At 41.5% G+C, this 24,986-nt stretch overlaps 1 protein-coding gene across 1 annotated transcript in view; it reads right to left on the bottom strand.

The window, feature by feature from the left end:
• The window catches only part of ST8SIA1 (ST8 alpha-N-acetyl-neuraminide alpha-2,8-sialyltransferase 1), a 142,238-nt gene extending 118,444 nt beyond the window's left edge, over window positions 1-23,794 (bottom strand). The window contains exon 1 of the mRNA XM_026502285.3: window positions 23,110-23,794. Coding sequence (XP_026358070.1) covers window positions 23,110-23,345 — 236 coding nt within the window. The 5' untranslated portion in view covers window positions 23,346-23,794. The remainder of the gene's footprint in view (window positions 1-23,109) is intronic.
• Window positions 23,795-24,986: the final 1,192 nt, after the last annotated feature.

The raw sequence follows: 24,986 nt of genomic DNA on the forward strand, positions 1-24,986 counted from the left end.
CATTCATCCTTCAGGAGTAAGTTTAGCACTCTTCTCTACTCCCAAGTACCATTACTTAGTTGTCTGACCCACTGGCTAAAAGCACCTGGAGATCACAGACAATGCCTTACCCTTTCTTTGTATCCTCCCCTCAAAGCTATCATCATAGTAGAACCCAACAATGATCTGTCGAATAAAAAAAGATGTGCTAAGTAGAGTTGTAAATTCCACCACGTGTAAGTAAGAGGTTCTTATTTTTGTCATTTTTCCTACTCCTTACCCATCCCCATCCCAACCACCCAAGATAGACCTGCCTCATGAACAAAAGGCTTAGTTTAGAACAATAAATCTTCCTCAGAAGTAAGATTCATGTGGAGAAAATATAGCAAATTTAACACATACCAACTTTTTAAACCGATCACTGTTTCCTCTCTTTCGAGGAGAGCTTCTATTTTGCCTTTTGCTTTCCTTTTTTCCACAAAAATCTAAACTATTTTCCTTCCCTCCCTCCTGTGCTCCTTCTAAAGTAATGACATTTCCAGAAACCAGAGTCATTTGATTTAAGCCTCTCACAGTGAGCTGTGTTTCCTGTCAAACTGAGGACCTTATGGTACTGAAGGACAAGAGAATATGCAGCAAGAATTCTTGTAGTAGTGAAGAAATTACAAAGTTTGAATAATCTGGAAAAGATCAAAGTGATTAGGGCAAACAAATAAACCAATTCAGGAAGCCCCTTGCCTCCAAAAAATAAACCCTCTCATAGATAGGCAATGTTACATGATGAAATCTGCTGTTCTTAAAGTCAGACATCCATCATACCTTGCTTCCAGTTGCCATAATGGTATATCTAGATGCTTACTGTATCAACTGCCGATTTCCACCAACTACTAAAACAGGATGCATTCTGGGATGAAATTTGGTGACTAGATTTAGAGGATCCATAAACAATAAGCAGGGGAAGGCAGGGAGAGAGGGAAGGGACAAGGAGGGAGGGAGAAAGAGACAGAGAAGAAAGAGAAAGGGGGGTGGAAGAAGGAAAGGAAAGGAAAGGAAAGGAAAAGAAAAAAAGGAAGGAAAATAAACAAAGAAGGAATATAAAATAAACAAAGAAGGAATATAAAATAAACAAAGAAGGCAAATAAAAAAAGAAGGGAAAAGAAGGAAATAAAATAGATGAGTGTGAGCGTTGATGCCAGAAACTCCTGAGTTTGCATCCTGGCTCAGCCACTCCCTACTTCTCTAAGCTCCACTTTTCTTCATGTCAGTAACTTGCCCAAGTCACAGAGCTAGAAACTGATGAGAAGTTAAGATTCAACAGAAAAGAGACAGAGAAGAGGAAGACAAAAGAAATCCAGTACTGAATTCTTTGAAGAAATGCTGAAAGCATGCCCATTAAAGAACACAAGACACAAGAAGTAAATACTAGAAAAAAGAACAGTCATCACTAGGTATAAGATACATAATATAGAAGTGCGTATCTGGAAAACCCAAGAGGATAAACTGAAAAAAAACTACACTAAGAAACTTAAATAAGGTGGCTTCCTATACATAAATATTAATAACTTTCCTACATATAAACAATAATCACAGAAATAATTATGAAAACAAGATACTTCTTGGTATAAAAATAGAAGCATCAAAAACAAAGTATCTAGGAGTAATCTCAGTAAGAACTGAGCAAAATCTAAAAGAAAAAAACTATATACTCTGCCTAGGGAAATAAAACAAGGATTGAATATTTAAGTAAACATATTATTCTTGGATAGAAAGTTTCAATTTTGTAATAATGTATCAATTAATGAAATTCAAATAAAAATATCAACAGAAATCATCTGAACTTGAAAAGCAATTTCAATTGTACCTAGGAGGAAAATATGAAAGAATTACAAAGAAAATTCTGGCAAAAAAACAATAACTGGCCTTATGAGATACTAAAATATACTGTAAAGCTACAGTAATTGATACAGTATGGCTGTAGAATAGAACTAATCAGATAAAGCTACAGAAGAAAAGTGGGACTTCCAAAATCGACCCACACAGATAGGATTATATAGCATGGGTAAACTTGGTATTTCAAATGAGTGGAAGGAGGTAAGATTTTTGTTTTTGTTGTTGGGTAATGATACTAGAAAATAAAGGGAAAATACTGGATCTCTCCCTCATTATACTAAAATCATAGATAGGTCAGAAATTTTAGTGTAAAAAAATTAAACCATAAAAATACTAGATGAAAATATCCTGGGCCACAGGAATCATGACACAAAGGTTCAAAAGCCATAAAAGAAAAAACTGATGAAGTTGACTACTGATTATTTTAAAAGTCTTCACACACACAAAAAATTATAAACTTAAACATAAGACAAAAGACAAACTAGGAAAAATACGTGCCACAGATACGGCAAAGAGCCACGGTCCTTTAACAAATGACACATTGGATATCAGAAAGGAAGAGATGAACAACTCAAGAAGAAAACAGGCAAGAAAAGACCTAGAAGTGCCCTTCATAGGAGAGGAAATCTTCAGGAATAATAATAAAAAAGTAAAATGAAGCTCAGTCTCATTAATTAAAATTATAATTTTTCACCTATATATTAGCAAAACATTTTTTCAAGATTTTATTTATTTATTTGAGAGAGAGAGAGTGAGAGACAGCATGAGAACAGGGTGGGGGGCAGAGGGAGAAGCAGACTCCCTGCTGAGCAAGGACTGAAATGCGGGGCTCGACCCCAGAACTTTGGGATCATGACCTATACTGAAAGCAGACGCTTAATGGACTGAGCCACCCAGGCACCTAGCAAAACATTTTAAGGTTAATTATATTCTGTATTAGAACAGCCAACAGGCTCTTGGTCACAAAAGAGAAGACTTCAATTGGAAGACAATTCATAAACATCAATTTTAAAATTAAATGTGTCGTTTCATGACCCTGAAATTTTCCCTTTACGGAGCTATCATGTAGAGATAATTACAGAAGCAGAAAAACATATTCCAGGATGTTTGTTAAGCCATTTCTCATTTGAAAAAATAAAGAAAAGTAAAATACTATGGTCAACCCTAAAATGGAATTTCACATTCTCTCCATCTTTTTTTAAAAATGAGATAATTTTTCCTTGTGCCACACATACTAAATGAGGTATCCACTGACCCATATGTTGTGGGTAGCAAAAAGAGGATGCTGTCAAAAACGATTTTTTTAAAGATTTTTAAAATTTATTTATCTAACAGAGATAGAGACAGCCAGCGAGAGAGGGAACACAAGCAGGGGGAATGGGAGAGGAAGAAGCAGGCTTCCAGTGGAGGAGCCTGATGTGGGGCTTGATCCCAGAACGCCGGGATCACGCCCTGAGCCAAAGGCAGACGCTTAACGACTGAGCCACCCAGGCGTCCCCCAAAACGATTTTTATGTGATTTGATTATTACTTAATAAATACGTCAGTTATCCATTACTATGTAACAAATTACTCCAAAATTCAGCAGCTTCAAACAACAAAGATTTATTTTCTAACAGTTTCTGAGGGTCAGGAGTATCTTAGCTAGATGGTTCTGGCTCAGGGTCTCTTGTGAACTTGCATCAGGCTATCGCCTGGGAACTGCAGTCAACTAAAGCTGGAGGGTCCACTTCTCAGTTCATTCATGTGGCTTTTGGTGGCCTTGGTTCCTTGCTGGCTGTGGACCAAACACCTCAGTTTCTTACCACATGTTCCTTACCAGTGCCTTACCTCAGCCCAAATTTCCTAGTGTCCTCACAACATGGCAGCTGGCTTCTCCCAGAACAAGTGACCCAATAGAGAGAGAGAGCACACAAAATGGAAGCCACCATCTTTATAAATCTAATCTCAGAACTGCCATACCTTCACTTCTGCAGTATTCCATTTCATTCTAGAAGTAAGTCACTAAATCGAGCCCACATTCAAAAGGAGGGGATGGCACATGGATACCAGGAGGTGGGGCTCATTAGGAGCCATTTTAGAAGCTATCACTATATGTAATATATACATGGAGTGTAACTAGATGTTTCTATAGATACAGATTTTTAAAAACTCATATACAGTAGGGGAATTATATATCCTGGTTAGTTTGAAATAGTCCTAGTTTATGCCTACTGTCCTGGAATAATTTCAAAACATTAACATTGTTTACCTCTAGGGAAAGAGATAGAGAAGACTTTTATGCTTGCTTAATACACACCTGTATAGAGTTTTAATGTTTACAATAAGAATGCATTACCTTATAAAGAATTTTTCAAAGACAGAAATTGCACTTCTAACAGAAATTAGACCTCTAGATTATCTTTCAGAATAACTCAAAATATTGTCACATAGATTCCATTTCAGAGACAGTGACTGAATTCAAAAGAAAAGTTTCTGGGGATTTCAACAATGGAGAGAAGACAAAGAAGAACTTCCTTTTTTAGGTAACACAGAAAAAGTCTCCCAACAGTGGCTATTCCATTCCTGTTTCTCACAGTTGTTTGGGTTTGAGTCCCCCTGACCATGGCATAGTTTGTATGATTTGCTGGCATCCATCTCACAGATATAAAAGGGAAATAACCAAGTGGCCTATGACATTTAGATAGGAGAGCCCCAAAAACCTCTAAAATTAAGCCACTGGGATGAATCCAAGATGTCGGCAAAAAGAATAAGGAAAGAGACACCTTGCCTCTGACTTAAGCCCACTGCTTTATTTGCAAGATCCCTGAGGAGTAAATAGTAAAAATAGTCTTGGATATTAACAACAGTCAAATACAGCAAGAATTAATTCACTCTCATAGACTGAAATTTTCCCATTTGAGATTCTTTCCTTTGTATTAAGACATTACAATATAAGGAGGCATCAGGATTTACTTTGAAGCCCTGAATGTCAAAGTTGATCTTATTGCATAGTAAGGGGCCCTAGGACCAGAAAGACCATTTCCTAACTGTATAACCTTGAGTAAGGTCCTAAAGCTCCTTTTGTTTCAGTTTCTCCATCGATAAAATAGGACTATCTTAGTCTTTTCAACAGATAGTGTTAAAACAACTGGACATCCACATGTAAAAAAAAAAAAATTAATCTAGACACAGACCTTACACCTTCACAAAAATTAACTCAAAACGGATCACAGATCAGAATGTAAGATGAAGATCTTTATAACTTCTAAATGATAACATAGGAGAAAACCTAAATGACCTTGGGTATGGCAATGATATTTTAGATACAACACCAAAGGCACAATCTAAGAAAGAAATGATTGCTATACCGGACTCCATTAAAATTTAAAACTTCCTCTCTGTGAAAGACAATGTCAAGAGAACAAGAAGGCAAGTCTGGGAGAAAATATCTGCAAAGACACAGCTGATAAAGAAATGTTTTTCAAAATATACAAAGAACGCTTAAAATTCAACAGTAAGAACACAAACAACCCAATTTAAAGATGGGCCCCCATCAAAAAAAAAAAAAAATCACCAAACTTATACATACAGAGAACAGACTGGTGGTTGCCAGAAGTGAGGGGTAAGCAAAGTGGGTGGAGATGATCAAAGGGTACAAACTTCCAGTCAGAAAATTAGTGAGTCCTGGAGATGTAATGTCCAACACCGTGACTGTAGTTCAGAATACTGCATTGTATATTTAAAGTTGCTAAAAGAGTAAATCTTAAAGATTGTTATCACAAGTAAAAAAAATTTTTGTAACTGTGTGGTGATGGATGTTAACTGGACTTACTGTAGTGATCATTTTGCAATATACGTAAATATCAAATCATTATGCTGTGCATCTGAAAATAATACAACATGATATGACAATTACATCCCAATTTTTTTAAATGGGCTAAAGATTTTAACAGACACCTCACCAGATGGCAAATAAGCATGTGAAAATATGCTCCACATCATATGTCATCAGGGAAATGCAAATTAAAACAACAATAAGATACCACTACATTATCTATTAGAGTGGCCAGAGTCAAGAACACTGACACCACCAAATGCTGGGGAGGATGTGGAGCAACAGGAACTCTCATTCATTGCTGGTGGGAATGCAAAATGGTACAGCCACTTTGGAAGACAGTTTGGCAGTTGCTTACAAAATTAAACACACCATTATCATACAATCCAAGATCATGCTCTTTGGTATTTACCTAAAGGAGTTTATTCAGCTATATATTCACTTAGATAGCCATACACCTCTTTAACATTTGTTGAGTTGGTATGCCAATGCCTTAAAAGTCTGCAAAGCCAAACTGTTTGTGGGTTTTTGTAATTCCTAACTGCCAAACTTTGGAAGCAACCAAGACATCCTTCAGTAGGTGAATGGATAAAGGAACTGTGGTACATACAATGCAATACTATTCAGCACTAAAAAAAAAAAAAAGGTGAGTTCTCAAGCCATGAAAAGACATAAAGGAAACATAAATGCTTATTACTAAGAGAAAAAAGTCAATCTGAAAAGGCAACATACTACACAATTCCAACTATACGGCATTTTGGAAAAGGCAAAACTATGGAAACACTAAAAAGATCAGTGGTTGCCCAGGGCTGGGGGGAGAAAGGAGGGATGAATAGGTGGGACACAATGGATTTTCAGGGCAATGCAACCACCCTGTATGTCACTGTAATGATAGATACATGTCATTACACATTTGTCCAAACCCTTAGAAGGAACAATAGCAAGGGTGAAAAGATTAACTACAGACTTTGGGTGATTATCATGTGTCAATGTAGGTTCATCAATTGAGGCACCATTCTGGGGGAGGTTTTGATAATGGGGGTGGCTATGCATATGTAGGGCTGGGGGTATACAGGAAATCCTTGTAGCATCCTCTTAATTTTGCTGTGAACCTAAAATTGCTCTAGAAAAATTAGGTCTTAAAAAAAAAAAAAAAAAAAGACCCAACTTGCTCTTGGGGGCTTTTAAGAAGGAAGAGAGGATTCATGAGCCAAGAAATGAGGGTGGCCTCTAGAAGCTCAGGCCAGCCTTCAATTAGCAGCCAGTCAGGAAATGGCCACCTCCATCATACAACCACAAGGAAGTGAATTCTGCCAACAACCCAGATGAGGAAGGAAATGGATCCTCTTCTAGAGTCTCCAGAAAGGAATGCAGCTTGCTGACACTTTGATTTTAACCCACTGAGACTCATGTTAAACTTCTATCCAACAGAAAGATAAAATAATAAACTTGTGTGGTTTGGGGGGGCAGATTATCTTATAGGGCTGTTATCATGACGTTAACATACATAAAGTATTTAAAAGAGGGTCTGACACATAGTAAGCACTCATTAAATGCTAGCTGTCAGCACCACCTACAATCTAAACGGCCTTAAAGAAATAATTACTCGCAGCCTGATTCTTTGTAAAATAAGGATAATAATATCTCCCTCACAGAGTATTTGTGAATGCCAAATGATAACACTGTGTAAAGTGCTTAAAATAGTGCCTGGCATATGGCAGATACAAAATATATAACAACTATACTACTAAAAATATCATCATTATTGCCTAAAAAATGGAGCTGATTTTAAACCCAAGAGTTAGATGGACTGATATTTTGCACATGAAAGCATCTAGCACAGTACTTGCACATAACTGGTGCTCAACAAATGTTCATTAAATACGAACTTAAGTTTCCACAGATCATCTCTATTCTAAAAGCCCAAAGAGAATTTTTTTTAGACTCCTTAAAAATTATAAATCCTGAAATTTGATATTCTAGGAACAATTTTCTGGCTTCTTTATTGGTTCTTTCCTTTTGTAACAGGATGTTCAGTGGGATTTTATGCTGGAATCATGGTTTAAATCCAAAGCAGGAGACACAGCTGCTAAGTATGTTTCATTGAGTTGAGAGGGCCACTGGGTATGTGGCCAGCCCCCAAGCAGTTTCGGGGTGGTGGTGATTTGAGTCCAGCCCCCCCCCCCCACACACACAACCACCCTCCAACCCTGGTCAACATAAAGGGAAATTAGGAGTGAGAGGAACCTATTGAGGAGTGGCCCTTCTTCCTTTCCCTGAAGAGGAGGGAGCACCCAAGAAAATCAAGACTAGGAGTGCCTGCCCAAAGGGATAACATTCCCCAGCTGGAGTCTGCTTAGCCAGCATACTTGGCGGTGTGCCCCCAAGCTTCCTGAGCAGAAAGAAAAGGAAACGAGGAAGAATTGGCAGTAGAAGAGTGACTCTAAATGGCATGATGACAATTGGAGACATTTGTGGTAAGCCCCCAAAACAGGAGGCTGGGGGGTCTTGAACGCCTTGTTTGATAAGAAACCTTGGTCACCTGCTCAATATGAAAGTGAACTGACCCCGTTGAGCATTTCCCTATTTCCAGAGCCCACAGGGATCGTTTAAGAAACAGTATGACTGAATTTTGTGAGAGTACAAAAACGTACCCAGGAAATAAATATAACAAAATATGAGGTTTTTCAAAGCTGTCAGAAGTTGGAGCCAGCCACCTCTCTACAGGTTCTCTAAATGGTACTAGACCGTGAAGCAGTCCTATCACCATACAGCTGATTCACACTGGAGTAGGACCAGGAGAAAGGCACAGACTTGGGAGTGCCGTCTTTTTTCATAAGGCTATTGCCTCTCCACCCCTGTAGAGCAAGTGCCTTCCCTCCCTGCCAACAAGGAAGAAGAGGGGTGGGGGATGTTCAAACAGAATCACTTGTAAAGACAATGAAGGTCTGCAATAAATAGACAAGGCATTTTACACTTGGGCTGTTTGCTGCGCTGGTGCTGTGCTGGCCTTGTGCTCTCTTGTGTGAAACTTAACCAAGGAAAACCTCACTACGATGGAGTCAGGAGGCCAGAAGGGGGAGCCCTCGCACCGTACCACTCTACGTCAAGAATTATCAATTATAGACCCTCCCCCAGCAGAAGAATCGACAGGGAAGAATCATCAATTACAGTTCCCAACAAGAACAGATGTACATTGCACCTCTTACAAGAAAGCAACTACCCCTGCAACTCAGCCAATGGGAAACCGTCATCACCTTGACCTCTTGCCTTTCTCCAATGGACTTTCCTTCAGAACAGCCCCTCAACTTCCTCCTTCTCCATAAAATAACGCTCCTCTCCTTTATTGGCCTAGCCTATGGTTTCAGCCATCCCTTGCTTTTTCCAAATTGCAGTTTTCCACTATTCCCAAATAAACCCATTTTTGCTAGTAAAATAACTTTTATTGTTAAGGGCAATGCTGGAAAGAAGAAACAGAAACGGAAAGAGATAGGGAGGCAGTGGGCTGTAAAAATCCCTTTGGGGTGGCAAGAACGGGGAGCTGCCTGTGGATGGAGTGCTTACCAGCAGTCCACCCAAGAAGGCTGCCCACCAGGTGAAGGAGCCAGGCCAGTCCGCCCTTAGAAGAGGTGGGCAGCCTGTTAGGATTCACCTGAGAAGCCGCAATGATTAAGAGAGAAAAGGGACTGTGAATATTCATGTCCTCCCTGCCCACTGGGGAAGACAGAGCTCCTAGCAGGAGGCAGAGTGGGGCTCTGCCTCAGAAAAGGCCCTTCACACTTAAACTACATGCTCCTGAAGGTTCAGGTAGAGCCAAAGCAGGCAGAGATGGTAGTCACAGGAGTTTTCATTGTGCTTTAAAATAACTAAAACTGAGGGGCACCTAGTGGTGCAGTCGGCTGAACCCCCAACTCTGGGTTTCAGCCCAGGTCATGATCTCAGGGTCATGACATCGAGCCCCACATGGGGCTCTGCACCCAACATGGAGTCTGAGATTTTCTCTCCTTCTCCCTCAGCCCCTCCCACTTATGCTCTCTCTCTCTCTCTAAAATAAATAAATCTTAAAGGAATTAATTAATTAAAATAAACAAAACCGAGCTAAGCACCAGAATACACTGTCTCAATAATCAAGATTTACAAAAATTGATAAAATTGGCCACATTGGCCAAAGACCCATTAGAGCCAGCTAAGTGAGGCGGGGAGCAAGGGTCAGGAGTTAGGGCTTCCATGGCTGGAGCAGTTATTAGGAAAAATAAAATGACTGTGTTTTTACCCCAAATTGAGACTCTTTAATCCACAGCCTTCTATTTCCAGCCCCTCCCCCTCCTGTCAAACTCCCTCTCCTTTACTATGGCAGGGTGGCTAGTTGAGTCAAGATCAGTTGCTTACAGGGGCACCTGGGTGGCTCAGTCGGTTAAGCGCCTGCCTTCAGCTCAGGTCATGATCCCAAGGTCCTGGGATGGAGCACGCCATTGGGCTCCCTGCTCAGTGGGGAGTCTGCTTCTCCCTCTCCCTCTGCTTCTCCCTACCACTCATGCGCGCACGCTCTCTCTCTCTGTTGAATTAAAAAAAAAATCTTCAAAAAATATTAGTTCATACAAAGTAAACAATCCCCATCCAAGCCAGCCTGCCTCCAAGTCTCTGTCATTCTACCGGTAATTGGGCTTTGCTTTCCCCCATGGACTCATGTATCTTTTAGGAATTTTTTAAAGGGCTTTTTCCTCTCTTAATATTTCACATGTTGCATAAGTTAAGCAGAATCAAAAGACATCATAGCACTAAACGTACACAGGGCTCTGGCCTCATGATCACTATGCAGCCAAAAACAGAGTGGACCAGAGGAGGGATTTTGGCCCAAACACAGACACAGCTAAATTCTGAAAGTGAAGTTAAACCTGGGCTTGTTTTTCCTCCATAAAAAGGAGTTCAGAGATTTTTTTTTTGGAGACTATCACTGTTCTTTTTATAATGTATGCTGTGTGCTTATCCGTTCTATGAAGGGAAGGCCCATGTCTTCCTGGCTAACTACTTGATTCTCAGCACCTAGCAAGGCAAGAATGCCTGGCACACAGAAGGCACTGAATAGTTATTTGTTGAGAAAAGGAATGAGTAAAGGAGTGAACAAATGAATTGGTAGTGAATATTATCAGCATGGAGTCTCAATATTAGGTAATAAATGGAACTACCCCTGAAGTTATTGAGACAGCTATCTATAAGCCTTGCAGAAAATGTAATGTTTTCATTCATAAAACAAGTACTTGTTAGAGAGTCAGCAAGACTGTGATGAAGGATCAGAGGCAGACAAATATAAACAAGACTCAACGTCTGACCCTAAAGCACCAAAGCATCAGTATGTATAGCTGCTTCAAACAGGTGCAAAGGAGGAGAAGGACACAGGATAGAGATGGTTTAGTCCAGTGTCAACACAATCAATCACCAACACTCAACTTCCAAAAAACCAACCCAACAAAATATCATCAGGGGATTTCTGTGCCTTTCTACTGTACTCTTACCCTCCACACAGGTGGATATGATCGGTTCTAGTTTCAAGCCCAAGATTTCCAATTTCATTTTTCTTCAAAGATTTTTATTCATCCATTTGCGAGATAGTGAGAGAAAGAGCATAAGCGGAGGGCAGGGGCAGAGGGAGAAGAGGAGTCCCTGCCAAGCCAAAAGCCAACATAGGGCTCGAACCCTGGACCCTGAGACCTTGACCTGAGCTGAAGGCAGAAGCTCCACTGACTGAGCCCCAGGCACCCCCCAAGACTTTCAATTTGAGTAAATAGGAAAGTGACTCTTAAAATAACAGTCATAACATATAATTGGTTTATATTTTTATTCAAGACATTACTCCTTTTCCTTGAAATCGCTACCTTGTCATGAGGAAAAGGTAAACTTCCTTTTTAAATTACAGTTTTTAATTGCTTAAATCCTAGAAAATAGTACAAATGGTCCCATAAAGGCATTTCTTTTTAAACAAGAATGAAACACTGAGCTAGTTATCAACTGTTCTGTAATGAAGAGAATCATCATGACAGACAAAGGCACAACTTCCAGGGCACTAAATAAATTCCTCATAGAGAAGTCTCCACAGTGCTCAATGGGGGGACTGCAACTGCACACATCCCATTGTATGGGAATCTTTCCTAGTTGCTTTTGCCTCTTGAAAATTCTCGAAGGAGAATTTCATCATTTCATGTGAACAATCATTGTATTCTACTTATGCAATCACCTTCCATACTGAAATGGAGAAAAACTCAAATCTGCCCTTAGCCAAAGTTGAAGATTTTCTATGAACAACCAAAGAAGCCAGTTATAAGAATTGACGGTAGAGGAAAGAAAAGGAAAAAAAAAAAAAAAAGTCAAGAAACTACTTTCAGAAATGTATACTAAGAAAATAAACAGATTAAATGTTTAAGATGTATACACAAAGATGTTCATCACAGCATTATTTACAAAGGTGAGAAACTGCAACAACTATCCAAAATAGTGGGTTAGTTAAATAAATCATTAACTATCCTAACAAAAGAAAAACTTATAGCCATTAAAAAGGACTAAGGTATACAAACGGCCAAAAGACACATGAAAAAATGCTCAACATCACTCAGTACCAAGGAAATACAAATCAAAACCACAAGATACCACCACACACCAGTCAGAATGCCTAAAATTAACAACTCAGGAAACAACAGATGTTGGTGAGGATGTAGAGAAAGGGAACGCTCTTTTGCTGTTGGTGGGAATGCAAACTGGTGCAGCCACTCTGGAAAACAGTATGGAGGTTCCTCAAAAAGTTAAAAACAGAGCTTCCCTACGACCCAGGATTGCACTACTGGGTATTTATCCAAAGGATACAAACATAGTGATTCGAAGGGGCACATGCACAAAATGTTTATAACAGGAATGTCCACAATAGCCAAAATATGGAAGAGCCCAGGAGTCCATCAACAGAAGAAGGGATAAAGAAGATGTAGTACTATATACAACAGAATATTACTCAGCCATCAAATAAAAGAAATCTTGCCATTTACAATGATATGGATGGAACTAAAGGGTATTATATGCTAAGCAAAGTAAGTCAGAGAAAGACAAATACCATATGATTTCACTCATATGTGGAATTTAAGAAACAAAACAGAAATAGGGGAAGGAAGGAAAAATAAAATAAGATGAAAATAGAGACAGAAGCAAACCATAAGAGACACTGAACTTTAGGAAACAAACAGGGTTGCTGGAGGGGAGGTGGATGGGGGGAAGGAGGTGGATGGGGGGAAGGGGCATTAAGGAGGGCACTTGATGTAATGAGCACTGGATATTATATAAGACTGATGAATCACTAAAATTCTACCCCTGAAACTAATAACACAGTATATGTTAACTACACTGGATTTAAATAAAGAATTTTTAAAAAATAAAGAATAAAAAGGGATGACGCAGAGCTACATATATCATTTAAAATATTTACAATATATTGTCATATTGTCAAATTCATTATATTTTGTTTCATAAACACACATAGAGGAAGCACTGAATGTTTTGGAAGACTACATACCAAAATACTAGCAACCTTTGTCTCTAGGTGATGAAATGTCAGTTACTTTTACAAAGTGCTGTTCTTGTCATTTGAATGCCAACTTTGAGAAAGCAGAACTCTTTAAGGAAGCTTTTTGATTTCCCATGCTCAGTATTTACCAAATATATGAAGAAATACTTTAAAGAAAAAAATCTAACATGCAAATATGATATCCTTTATAAGGATCCTTTGGAAGAAAGTAATTTGTTCCAAATCGGTAACATTTAAAAAATTCAGAGTAAATAACGTTTTTCCAAAATGAAAATCATAAAGCTATTTTATCACCAGCTTGGCAGTTAAAAATTATTTAATTATATGAGAAAATGTTAAAGATATAACACTGAGAGGACAAAAGAGAATATAAAACTAAATATACGAATATATACCATTTAGTAATACACATATGCAAACAAATATGCACAAAAGAAACTGTTCACAATGAAGTACTTCTGACGGATGGAATTATGAGTGGATTTTTCTCTTTTACTACATTAAAAATTTTTCTACAGTATCTATTACCTCCAAAATCAGACAAATAATGAACACTATAGATTTTTTAAATAAGCACAGGGGACATCAAATCATGCATATTATTTTTTGTATCAATAACTGAAACAAGCAATTTGCTCCCCAAAAGCCCGTTCTCATTACACTCCCTTGGAAATCTCTGGTAGTGTACTCTGTTACTTAAGCCCTGAATAATAGAGAATATGTAACTCTGAATTCACTTCAGCTTCCTCCTGGCACCTAATTAAAGGAATGACACAGCTCCTCTGCTCTTGGCTGCTTCCCTCTCATGCAATGCCATAGTGAGAAGACAGTCCAACAGAGAGGGAGAAAATCAATCACTTCGAAACTCAGCATAATTATCTGAAACAGACCAACCGTAGCCCTTGGAACACGGCATTACTCAATTTCTTACTAACTTAACTAATGACACCAGAACAGACTGTAAATTTTATAAAATCAGGAACCACGTCTTAACTTTCATTGCCGTATCCCAGCCCCTACCTGGTGTACAACAGGCATTTTTAATGTGGATGAATGAACAGGTGATTTATGGCTGGGCTCTGTTCTCTTCCTTAAAATTCTACTGGCCATTTTACAGCATCCTTAGTACTAACACTATGGAGGAAGAGTGTGTCATAAGGTCACACTGCATTAGATATTCCATTACTGAAAGTACAAGTAATAGGCATCAGATGTGCCCCAGGAAGCGGCTTTTCTCATCATTACGGCTTAATAATTAGCAATAACTCAACACCAAATCCTCTTAAGGTAAGTACTGCCACCCACAGCTAAGGCTCAGAGAGACCAAGGTAAATTTTTCAAGGTCACAAAGTTAATGACAGAATCAGGATCAAAACCTGATTCTCTGCGGCCTCAAAGCCTAGATTCTTTCTAGGTGGGAACAAGCATCCTGTCATCTCACCAGCCAGGTGGGGATGGCTATGGATTCTACAAAAATTATCTCAATTATCATCACAAACTTATGAAGTAGGGTAGCATATTATATACCATTTTTCGGATAACAAAACAAAGGAACAGAGAGGTTAAGCAGCTTGCCCAAGGTCACACATTCCCAAGAGAGCCAAAGTAGAATGAAAAGCTAAAAAGTACTGAATTTTATTAGAAATCTATCAACTCCATCAAAGAAATTGCATTAATTACACATAGTCAGCATCACTTCCAAGATGATTTATAACTGTGATGAGAAAAACAACTTTTAAGAAAAAACTTTTGTTCTTCTGAGTTGCTGCCTAAACATTTTACAGTGTGATAACCCTGCTCACAGCCACAGTCTGGACATTTAGATAAGAACTTAAGTTTAGGATTCCCGCCATAAGTTCCTGCTTTTCTTTTCTTGGGGAACCTTTTGAAATAATCACTTACAGTCAAGCCCGAAAAACGTTAGTGACCTGTGCTCCAACCACCTTACAGGTAATAGGTGCTTGCTACCCTGCTCTGGATCTCCTCTCATTCATGACTGGGAACAGAGGACTGCCCTTCCTCCAGCTCATTGCACCCCCTCAATTCTAGGATCTGATAAATCTTGTGACTCTACTTCCTTTCTGGGTGCTTACTGAAAACTGCATCCTCAATCAAAATGACCCCATATGGGTTTCCCTTCTCCAAAGCGGGAGCTCAGATGCTGGGGAAACTCCCTGCTCCCCCAACCCAACCCACCACCACCACCATCCCACCTCTGCATGAGTGGCTTGTAACTTCTCATTCAGGGGGTTATACTCTGTGTGTTCTTCATTCACCAGCTCTGGCTTCCTAATACAATTTTGTCAACAAACTGGCCATACTCTACACTAACATATAAAATTATTCAATTGATCTAACCAGCTCCTTATATACTTCTCTCCAAAATGAAGACTAATAGACTTCCAAGCTGCAAAAAACCACCTCAATTTGCAAGGCAGAGGACAAAAGCACAAATGTATCTAAATATTTAAAAGTTACAATCAAATCAACAAACAGATAAAACAAATATGTTCTAACCTTCTATCCTTTTCTCTGAACAAATAAACCTGCACACAAACTGGGATGCCAGGTTCAAATGTAGGCTTCTCAAACTCCAGGAAGTTTGATACTGTACAGGGCGACACAGCGAGAGCACACCCATGTGCCCATGTGAACCCCCAGTCCCATATCCAAGTTCTTTCCACAGCCTCCGCCTCCCACAAAGAGCTGTTCCTTGGCCATCACTTGGCTGAGGAGTGCACACATCAATGGGAGGAGCCACCCTAGAATGGGGGATGGGGGAAACTGCCCCACACAGGCAGGCAGGCTGTGGAAGCGGGCCTGGGTCATTTGGGCAGGGAATTCCAGGGTCTACGAAGGCCCCAGTGATGCCTTGTCCCTTTGCAAAGAGCTGAGACCAAAGGAGGAACAGTGACGCCCCCCTGGCTCCTCTTGCCAGGGTCTAAGTGGGGCACTGGTGAGAACCCTAGCCAGCTCTCACACAAGCTTTCAATAGAGACAGTTGCTTAAAGTAAATTTCCCAAAATGCACCCCCTCTCACTACCTTTCTTTAACCGAGACCTGGCCATCTACCAAAGTACAATTCATCTACTTCTCTTCCAAGAGTCAAAGCATTTATGGCTTGTAGTTTCCAGATTTAGCTCTTCATTGCATATTTTCTGGGATTTTTAAAAATCCTGTCAATTGGGTTGGTTTTGTTTCTCTAAAGTAGTGGTTCCCCACCAGGGGCAATTTTGCCCCCCAGGAGACATTTTGCTAAATCCGGAGACATGTATATTTGTTTCATTTAGTGGACAGAGGCCATGGATGTCGCTAAATGCCCTCCACAACAAAGAATTTTCCAGACCAAAATGTTAGTAGTGCTGAGACGAAAAACTCTGCTCTAGAGTAAGAACTCTTTCAAAATAGAGAGGATGTCATCTCCTCCTTTGATGCCCACATGGCCAAGCAGAACATCAGACCTCATTAAGTATTTGTTGACTGACTGATTAGCTATCTGGTCCCACACCTTGCTGAAACATTCATTCCCACAACAACTCAACAAAAATTACTGTGCCAGGAATCGTGCTCGGCTCTGGGAATGCAAATATGAATGAGCCAGCAGAAAAGGCAGACAAATAAACTGATCCATTTAATACAGCATCATGAAAAATGCACCTGTCACTACCAGATAGTTATATATTTATCTATTCATTATGTCTCCCCTCATGAGCCCATAAACTTCAAGAAAGCAAATCATAAGTTAACTGCTATAGTTCTAGTGTTTTCTATGGTAATAGTGGTAGACACATAGTAGTAAATGTTTTTCGATAATTAAAGAAATGCAATAATATGCACAAGGCAATAAAAAAAAGAGAGAGAGAGAGGAGAAGCTTCTAACACAGCCTGGGAAGGAAGAAAGGAGTAAGGGAGGCTACCTTAAAGAGAGATAACATGGATTAAGCATTATTTATATGCCAGAAGCATTTTTCAATACATTATCTATTCTAATGTTCACAACAATCCTACAAGACGCCACATTAAAAAAAGAAAGAAAGAAAGAAAGAAAGAAAGAAAGAAAGAAAGAAAGAAAGAAAGAAAGAAACAGCCACATTTTACAGATGAGAAAACAGACAGTGAAGGCTGACTTGCTCAAGAACACAGTAAATGGCAGAGTCAGAATTTTAGCACAACTAACTTTGGGACCCTTGCTCTTAAACAGTAAATACACTGTCAAGAGATGAGTAAGAATTGGCCAGGTGAAGGGCAAGGAGTTGTGGCCTTGAAGGAAAGAAATCCAGGCAGAGGGAATGACACAAGCAAAACCCACACAGCCTAGCTAGTTTCAGCAATCAGAACCCTCACGAGTATTACTATACCAAAAGAGGAATGCTGCCCAAGGATGATGTTGGAGAAGTATTCATGGCCAGATCATAAGGGATATAGGCAGCAGTGCCTCGTTTATCTAACATTATCAGGAAACAATCATAAGGCTTAGAGTCAAACAGCTCTGGGTTGGAAATGTGACCCATCATTTCGGTAATGGATCTCTCTGAATCTCCATTTCCTCATCCATAAAACAAAGAACATACAAATATCTACTTTGTAAAGCAGCTATGAGAACAAATGATAAGAAACATAAGCACTGAGAACCAGGCCTGTATATTTTATCTGTCCAATCTGTTAATGATTTATTCTTCCTATCATGGTTATTGCTAATGAAGTTTTTTCACATTTGTAAATTCACAACATAATTGAAGCTTATTTTCGTAAGCATCAAAATGTATTAAACTATCTTTTCCCTAAACTACTTCTAAAGTGAATTCCATACCATCTCCACCTTAACAAACATTAAGCCTTATATCCCATATATACAGAGGGCTGCACCTGCCTTCTTCCCCCTCCACCCTCGGGACCCTCTGCAGCCACCAGGGGAGCTATGGAAATATCTAAAGCTTCTGGGATCCACAGATTCAAAAATATGGACAGAAACGAAGTCACATAAAGCTAGAAATGCTTTGAGTAGTATTTCGTTCAGAACTTGGGAAAGGAAGGAGGCAAAGTAATGGTTCGCACCCAGTGAATATACAGAATTTTCAAAGCATTTTGGTGTGTCATCCTCTATCCCCCAATCCACCAGCAACAGTGATGTGCCAACTCTGCTGACAGCTGACACACGGCCGGTACCCTCGGATACTTACTTGATGTTTGTTCATTTTTCACAATCCACACCTCAAGCCCATTCAGAGATGGTGACCTGGCCTCCATCTACCTCCCAGTCTACCTTCCTACTACCTTCTCGGTGGGAAAATGAATACCTTTCCATGCAGGAAGCACATGAAGAATTTCCACACCTCCCTGCTTTGGCCTTTGCTGTTCTCCCTGCCTAGAATATCCCTCTGCCCTCACCTCTTACTACCATCCGATTTTACCATCCTTCAAGGCTGTGCGAACACCACCTCCTCTCTGATTTCCCTCCTTCCAGCAGAATTAAAAGCCATGTTCTGTGAACTTCCCCGGCACTTTGTTCGTGTTTCTCTTGTTAAAATGACCATGCATTGGGGGCGCCTGGGTGGCACAGCGGTTAAGCGTCTGCCTTCGGCTCAGGGCGTGATCCCAGCGTTACGGGATCGAGCCCCACATCGGGCTCTTCCGCTATGAGCCTGCTTCTTCCTCTCCCACTCCCCCTGCTTGTGTTCCCTCTCTCGCTGGCTGTCTCTATCTCTGTCGAATAAATAAATAAAATCTTTAAAAATAAAATAAAATAAAATAAAATAAAATAAAATAAAATAAAATGACCATGCATTGAACAGAAGTACATGGCAAGCATCGTTCTAGGTGCTTTCTATATGCCACCATGTAATCTACACTATAAACTTGTAAGAAATTATTACACACTCCATTTTACACATAGACAGAGTGAAGCTCTGAGGGTTGAACTTATCAATGATCATACAACCAGAAAGGGATACAGCTGGGATTCCAACCATGTTCTGACAGCTCCCGAGTCCGTAAGTTTTTCTCTCTGCTATGCTGCTTCTCTTTGATGGCCCTAATGTCCAGCTGGTTAGTTAATTATACACACATATGCCTGTCCCTGGGATTACAGCAAATCCCCTGATGGCAGGGACCTGGGCATGTTCCTCTTTACAAATGGGGATGATAATGTATCCACTTATACAAGGTTGTTAGGAGAATTAAATGAGACGGTACATGTAAAGCACTTAACACAGTGTCATGCACATTGTAAGTTCCTAATAATTTGTCGGTTTTGTTAGTGTTATTACTGTCATTGTTACTATGTCTGATGCCAAGGATAAAGTCTTGAGCGTAACTTGCGAGCTGAAGTTTCTTTCAGAGAAGCAAATGAAGTGGGTAAGGCCCTGATGGAAGAGACAAATGCCGCTTTGGTTCAGCATTTCCCCACACTACTTGACTACTTGTTCAGAAGCAACAAGAGTTGCACAGAAACTCTCCAATATTTCTATGATACGGTCAATTGATTCCTTTATCTTTCTGTTGCCATGTGGATGTTACAAAAACCTCCTATCTAGTACAAAACTCTTCAGCGCTGTGACTTTCTTGCTGCCTTCTCCTATGCGAATTGTCAAGGTTCCCCTCTGAGAAGTCATACTTAAGGTCTGAGCCAAGAGAAGAAGAAAATCATAAAAGGAAAGAAAAGAACAAAGGGCAAAATGTAATCTGGAATTCTAACGCTTATACACATAACGAAACACTTTCCTTTGTCCTCATAGCATTTAACAGTACTTTAAATCATCCTAGTGCTTTACTCGTTTGTTTTTGTAAGTCAATCCCCAGTAGGAGGTAAGCTGTCTCATAGAAAGCAATCTGTCCATCCTGTTCACTGCTATCTCCCAGGGCCTAACTCATATCTGGTATATAACAGTCATTCATTAAATATTGGCCAATTAACTGACGGCAATTATTTGTATGTGTGTATATATGAACATGTGTATAAATTTATACATATACATGACATCATTCCACAGTTTATGAATAAAAGTATGTATCTCCACACATAAGTGCATATTGTACTTTTGTGTACCTATATTTCTATTTGTGCCGAAGATATTTTAGACTGGAAAACACAGCCACCTGTTTGCAAAAGTTGTGCCCTCTTAACATAACAAAGGCCTCTGGCTGACCTAATATTTTAAAAAACATACACTACTACCCACATACTACCAATTCACATGTTTAAAACAACAGATTTTATTACACATGCAGAGCACAAAAAGTGTTTTGACTTAACAAACAATGATACCTTTATCTTTTAAAACTCCTCGTCCCTATTTATTAGGTTCAGTGTAAAGAAGCAGGGGAGCGGGGGTAGTATATTGACCAGTAATGTTTCTCTGCAAATTTGGCAAGCAAAATGTTCCAAATTCTTATGGGCTGGCCAAAAGTCCTTATTTAAGTTGTAACATATACAGAAAATTATAATTCATGACAATTATAACACCATTGACTGGGTAAATGTGAAAACACTTGGGATCACTTTTTTTTTTATTTAAACCTATACCAATCCTGCAAGGTAAATATTATTATCCCTATGAGAGAGAAAAAAAATGAAACAAGAGGAAACCAGAGAGGGAGACAAACCTTAAGAGACTCTTAATCTTAGGAAACAAACTGAGGGTTGCTGGAGGGGAGGAGAGTGGGGGAATGGAGCAACTGGGTGATGGACATTGGGGAGGGTACGTGTTGTAATGAGCACCGGCTATTATATAAAACTGATGAATCACAGACCTGTACCCCTGAAACAAAGAATACATTATATGTTAATTAACTGAATTTAAATTAAAAATAAATAAATTATATATATATGGAAACTAAGACTCAAAGAGAAAGAGTGGACTGCCAAAGATATTCTGCTGCTTACCTATCTCTTCATGGCACACACAGCCTAGAAATTCTACTAGTCTAGACTTCTACTCCAAAGCCCAAACTCCTCAACAAGCAATGGTGCATCTTACACTTTTACAGGCACTAACTTTGAGGGCTAAGAGTTGAGGCAGTTTTTTATAGTGTGTGGATTTTAATTAGTAATTCTCTGCACATAAAGACTAGACCAAATGACAGCCAAACACACTGAAGATTACTCCAGGCTACAGACAGCAAGGGACAAATGTGTCTCAGAAATGGTCAGCCTGTTTCTCAGAATATCAAGCATTTTCCACTTGATCACGTCCTGCAAAAGAAATTTATGCTCTAAAAGAGCTTCCTTATTCCTCTTCCTATACAAAAAAAAGGACTCTTTCATTGCAAACTAATGGGAAGTTCCTAACTCATTTCCTTATATTACTTGGGATAAAAGTGCTTTCTGTCTTTAGAGAAAAGAATTGCTGGATGCTATGCCTTTTGGGTGATTTTGAGTCCCAACAGTCAATACTGTGAAGGCGAGAGAAAATAAGCCCTTATATACTTTTAAGGGGTGTAGGATTATTTTAAACTTTATGATAGCTGAATTCTAAAGAAAGAGAGAGAGAAGGAAAGTCTTCCCTCGCAGTTCAAAGAATTCATCTGCCTTCCCCTGAAAGAATTGGCTATTATCTTTGACCTTCTATCCAGGAGCAGGCCTGAGGAGGAGAAGGAAACTGTATGTTTAAAAAGTTTTTTGAAATTTATAGATGTTTCTGAACATTTTAACCAACAGTAGTGAAAATGTTTAAGTTGGTTCTCAGCTGCCCATATCTACTACTTGGAAAGATCCTAGGCAGAGCAGGAAAGACTTCCCCACCTCGACCACTACAATCTCAGGAAGAGCCGACTGCAGCCTCTTCAGCCCCAGGGACTAAAGGGGAAAAGGGCACCTGGTCGTGGTGGAAGCCCCTGTGTGTCCCCCTCAACATACCCAGGAAAGTGGAGAGGAAGGGGAAGCAGCACTGCCTTCCCTCCAATCTAACTACACAACCCCTGCTGCCAAGAACTTATTTTTAGACACTTAGCTGAAATTCCCAGAAAGGAAGGGAAACTACAACCTCTGAGCGATCCTCAGCATTCCAATTTCCAACCTGGCTTGAGTTTTTTGTTGTTTTCTGATGGCAAGTCTCTACCTAAAGTCCATCTCTCATACTCCAGAAAGCATCCACAGTCTAAGCAAAAAAAAAAAAAAAAAAAAAAAAAAAAAAAAGAGCTGGGAGCTGTAGAGCTTTATATGATGAAAATTTCAGCTCCCACACTTCAAAGGGACATGTCATGACCTTGGGGAAGTAACCCTTCTGAAGACTCAAGTTTGTGGTTGGTAAGATGGGATTAATCTGTTATTGGAAAGTTGTTGAGTCTTCAATAAAAAATCACACAGTATGCGGCTCTTAGTAGGGGATCACTAAGTGCTCTGTGTTTTGTCATGGCCACACTGCACAAAGCAGCAGCATCCTGGCTAGGTGTCCATGTTTTCCTGCCCAAGATTTGCCCATTACTCCCTCATTAGTGATTTAGGTTACCAACCACTCACCTAACCTCAGGAAGATGCCTCTTACTTTCTTCTAGTTGTCTATAGCTTCAAACATCTGCAGAGCCCAAGAGATAAATTCTCATTAAGTGCAAAGGACAAAGTTAGCCTGGATACTCCTTCCCACCAGCTATCGACGAATCATTGACTGTTAACTCTGGCTGGGGAAGAAATGCTTACAGGCTTTAGTGGGCAAAGCAGGTGTCTGCACAGCTCTTGGTGTCAGGTGTGGGGAAGGACCCCTGACTAAAGTCTTCGGGTTTAGAAATGGCAAAGAAAGGGAGTAGGACCAGAAGGACTGGATGAAAGAGATGCCTCTGCAAGGCGGTCCTAGCCAGTGACCCTGTCTTCGGGCGCACAGGGAGTAAAGGACTCGAGCTGGGAGGAGCCCTGAGGGGAGGAGTACCTGAAGACTCTCGCCGCCGTCTGGTTCCTTCTCCACGCCGTGCCCTGTTGCAGCACCCCTTGTACGATCTCCTTCTCGTTGGGCAGCCGGTAGACCGGGAAGATGTAGAGCCAACAGAGGACCACGACGCAAAGGGCACTGGCTCCCACCGGTAGCCGGGTCCGCGGGAACTTCCACGCCAGTACTGCCATGGCCCCTCTGGACGTGTGTCTCCGGGCCCGCCTGCAGGGGCTCATCGCAGCCCCGGAGTCCCGGGGGGACGGCCTCAGCACAGCGTTAGGCGAAGTGGCAGTGGAGGGTCCCCCCACCACCGGCCCCCCATGCACACACACCTTTCGCTTTCTTGTTTGCACTCGCACGTACGTTTCTTCGGCCCCCACGGCCCCAAAGGTCAGCACAAGGATTTTTTTAAATGCAACTTTTTCAAGGGTTTCTTCCTAGGGGAAGTGGCCGGTGGGCGAGTCACGAGCTCTGGTCATGGTCGCTTCCCCTGCAGAAGGCGGGCGCTGGGGTCTCCAAGAGCGCAGAGAGCGGCCGCGGCGACTCGCTCCCGCCGGTTCTGCAGCATCACTGTCGCCCTCGGTGCGGGTCCGGGGAGAGGCTCGGCTCCCTCCCAGACAACTGGTCCGCGGCGTCCCCTTCTGAGAGATGCTCCTGCGCCCTTCGCCGCCTCTCCCCGCCTCCCGCGCTGCTGCACCGCCAGGCACCCCCCAGACGCGCTCTCCGCGCCGCGCCAAGTCCTTGGAAATTTCCACCGCGGCCCGGGACCGCTATCCTGCCCCGGGTTCCTCCGCCTTGCCTGGCAGGACCCTCGCTCCCCACCCCTCCCGGAGAAGAAAAGAACTCGCTCTCATCAGTTAATTCAGCGGCGCGCCGCAGCCTTCCGCTGCGCCCCGGACTTCGCAGACAAACGCCCGGGGATTGGTGGAAATCAAGGTCTCCCCCGCCCTCCCCCACCCGCAAATTTGCCTCCTTCGACCCGTTCAGATCCGCGACGCTCGCCTGGAGCGCGCGCCTCTCCCTCCCTCCCTTGTTCTCTGGAGATAGAGGCAAACAATAAAAAATAACCTCCCACCCCCAATGTATGTATATATTTGAGTGTGGCAGAGACTGGCTGATAACCTAACCCTTCGACACGCAGCCGGCGTGCCGGGGCTGTCACCCTGCCGCCGTCACCTTCCTCCCTCTATAACTGGTTGGTTATTAACACGCAGTGAGGCGCGAGGAGGCCGGCGGAGATTTATTCCTTCCTGGGCCCCCACCCCCATTACCCGATCCCGGAGCCGCGGCTCTGGCGGACACTCGTGCGCGCGCAGGCGCGCGCGCGCGCACACACACACACACACACACACTCAGATACACACACTCCGATGCTCACGGAACCGCACGCGCGCGCACCAGGAGGTGCGTGAACACCGGGATCCTCCGCTTCGACTCCGCCCTGCAGGGAAAGGCGCTGCTGCATCCAGATGTGCAGCCAGCTGGTGCCCAACCTCGCAGACCTCGGGACAAGATAACGCCTTGGAGGCGCGTTCACCTCCTTTGCCTTTTAGATTAAAGGGCCGTTTGTTCTTAGACCTCTTCCTCGCTCCACCCACAAGCTAATCGCAACCCCGACCTTGGAAAAGCGCCACCAGCCTGTACCCGCGGAGCTGAGGGACCCACAGTTAGCCATTTCTGCTCGCCCCGGCGGTCGACGCATAGCTCGGGTACCTCCTAGCGGTTGCCTATTCCATTTGCTTATGCATCTCATCAAGCAGAAGTGTGCAGGGACAAAGAAACCCAGCAGCCTACTAACCGGGTCAGCTTAGTATCACGAAACCAAAATCCAAGGCCATAGCTCCATTTGCTCAGCTGACCAGGTTGCAGCGCCACAG

This window comes from Ursus arctos, unplaced genomic scaffold, assembly GCF_023065955.2.
Source record: "Ursus arctos isolate Adak ecotype North America unplaced genomic scaffold, UrsArc2.0 scaffold_26, whole genome shotgun sequence".
NCBI classification, from domain to species: Eukaryota; Metazoa; Chordata; class Mammalia; order Carnivora; family Ursidae; genus Ursus; species Ursus arctos.